Source organism: Buceros rhinoceros, unplaced genomic scaffold, assembly GCF_000710305.1.
Source record: "Buceros rhinoceros silvestris isolate BGI_N320 unplaced genomic scaffold, ASM71030v1 scaffold7895, whole genome shotgun sequence".
Taxonomy (NCBI): Eukaryota; Metazoa; Chordata; class Aves; order Bucerotiformes; family Bucerotidae; genus Buceros; species Buceros rhinoceros.
The window spans coordinates 26,988-29,781 of NW_010411108.1; the positions used below are offsets into that span (position 1 = coordinate 26,988).

The following is a 2,794-nucleotide window of genomic DNA, read 5'->3' on the forward strand; positions in this document are numbered from 1 at the left end:
AGAAAAATACACCGACCTATAAAATCATGGACTACGAACAACATTTCATCTCTCTAACAAGGCTTCTTCCAGAACACCTCAAACTTGAAAATTTAATGAGAAGACAACATCACGACATCAGAATCAATTTAGATTTAGACTAGGAGGGCAAATAAAGGTCACATATTCCTGCCAAAGTTCAGGATGTGACTAAAGTAAGCCTTTAGTGATTTAGCGATGGAAGCAGATACATCCTGAAGTTAACCAAGAGGTTGTTTAAATGCAGAAACTTCACCAATGAAGAGCCAAAAGCTGGAAAACATGTACTGAATCACCATCCTCAACACCTCGAGAAACACCTCACCCTGGCAGACAGAATGAGAAACAGCCAGTGGCGAAAACCTTCCTACAAGCCTACTCTGATTGTAAGGCCAAGCTCAGACTTTGGATATCCTGCTGCCTTCTTTCCAGTTCAAGTTTGAGGGTTATAGGGGAGACATTTTTTATATCAGTATTACCACAGCAAATTATGAAGAGGCTACAAAGGCTCTGGTATAACATCCAAACCTCTACCATAAAGTGAAGGTGAAGTTTTCCTGCAGTGGCTTTAAGGTGATATTCTGCTAGGAATGTGCCTGACATATTTTTACCAGACCTCACTGAATGAGAAACCGAAAAAGATAGTTCCTTAGTGTCTAGAGGAATGAGACAGGAAACATGGGATGACCTACAATAAATAGAGGTCACTAACAGTTTTAGGGGAGAATAACAGGACAATTGAGCCTGTTTTATACAGTATAAGAAAGAGATTACCAAAATATGCAACTATGTGAGAATTAGGAATTACAGTCACTAACCACAAGATTTCTAGCTTTCGCAGCTGTTTTCCCCCTTTCTCACAAGAACAGCACTTCGTTCTACCAAAGGATATTCCCTGAGCCTCTCTTTTTAAAGCCTCTATAGAGCAACCTGTTGGGAAAGGGTGATCACTTTTATGAGCTCTGAAAGGAGAGAGAGACTGATGGGTAGATCTACCCCATCTTTTCCAAAAAGTCTGTCAGAATGGCCAGATGTCTGTCTGTCTCTGCAGCTATGTGGGAAAACCTCTCCTTCTTCTGCCTCTTGCTCCACCCCTTCTGATGGAGTTGCAAAGCAGCTGCAGAAAGTTCTCTGAGATTACTCTTGTGAGGAAACCACACCGAGGAAAACACATGAGAAAATGCTGTGAAAATATTTTAGTAGGACAGGGTGGCTGCAAAGCTGCGCAATACCTCAAAGGTAAACTGCAGAGCTGCAGTGCCATATCATCCGGGGATCCGGCTTACAGCCAGAGCAACTCCATGTGGAGTTATGCATCCAGATGAAAGAAATTCCTTTGCTAGTGGGATCTTTTCTTTTGGCTCAAATGACATAGCACCATGGATGGAACAGAAAGACGCTGATTTAGCAAAACACTTGAAACAAGGAATGCAAAGAGGCTTTCTTACTTTCGGTCCATGTCTGAAGCAGCAGCATAGTGCAAAGGGGTGCGTCCCCAGTCGTCTGTTTCATTAATATTGGCTCCTGTTGTCACCAGTGTCTCAATACAGTGGAAATGACAATTCGCAGCTGCATAGTGCAAAGGTGTCCTGGAAAATAAGTGGCAATTTGTTACCTCGTATTCTAGTATGCACCACCAAAGATAATGACAAATCTTAGTTGCTGCATTCCTACAGGTTTCCAGCAGTCAGTATCAGTGCCTTATGTTCCTGTGATGAAATGCAAGCTATCGAAACTTATGAAAATATTGTGTTAATAGGAAGTTTTGATGCTCCTACAAAGCTTAATAGGATCCAGATCATCAGTCTGTGTCTTGCAAACAACCTTTTCCCAGCGACACCTTCTGCCATTGCTCTGCATACATGCTCCTTGCTTCCAGTTAGGAGGCAGAGAAAAAGCACAGTGTCCCTTGCAGCAGCATCTTCAACTGGCATAGCAACACCCATAGCAACACTTCATGTGAGGAAAAAACCCCTCTAGGAAGCACGTCAAATATCACAGCTGTCCCGGGTTCAACATGGAGGAACCGGATGCTCTCCTGTTGTCTGGCTTTCTTCTTCCCAGAGAGCTGTGGTTCCTCCAAGCTTCCGGGAAGGAGAACACGCCTCTTTGAATGAAGTCATAAAATGGGGCGTGTTGAGAGATTCGATGCCATTTTGCCATCTTGCTTTCCCCCCTCTGCTCTATCTGCCCTCCTCTCTATCTTGTCCGTGCTGCGGCTCTCTCAGATATGCCACGCAGGACTCTTGAATCTTACGCCCCCAGGCTGGAAACCTTTATCAAGGAGAGAAAGACACGTCCATGACCTGCTATTTCCCTGAAGCAGTAAAAGACTCCTTCTGCAAAATGGGTAGGACCTTCTCCGTTTTTCTGCCGATTCCCGGCGGGGGTGGTGTGAACTGTTTTGCTGTGACGGATTGACGCAGCGGTACCCCTTATCCCTGCGGCAGATGCAACAGGCCCCTACCTGCAGCAGAATTTGAAGATATTCCCTTACCTGCAGCAGAAGTGGAAGATATTCCCTTAAGACGCGAGCTGGCCGGCCCGCGGCACAGATGTGAGTGTGTGGGAGATTGGGAAAAACTATCCTTGGCAGAGAAGAGGTCCCTGCCGCCACCCCAGAGGAGAAAAGGACTGTGTTTTAATTGCATGAAAGGTTTGCTTCAGGAGAACCCATTATCGAGAGCCTTTTCGTCAGGTGGACAGACTACGGGCTGGACTTTCCCCACCCTCACCCCCGGCGTGGTGAGCCATTGTGGGGCGAAGTTTATAAGCG

At 45.5% G+C, this 2,794-nt stretch overlaps 1 protein-coding gene across 1 annotated transcript in view; it reads right to left on the bottom strand.

Moving 5' to 3' along the window:
* ANKRD44 (ankyrin repeat domain 44) overlaps nt 1-2,794 on the bottom strand; it is a gene marked incomplete at its 5' end in the record, with an annotated part of 54,301 nt that overhangs the window by 23,558 nt on the left and 27,949 nt on the right. Inside the window, one exon of the mRNA XM_010135879.1 lies at nt 1,467-1,607. Within this exon, the coding sequence (XP_010134181.1) occupies nt 1,467-1,607 (141 nt within the window). The remainder of the gene's footprint in view (nt 1-1,466; nt 1,608-2,794) is intronic.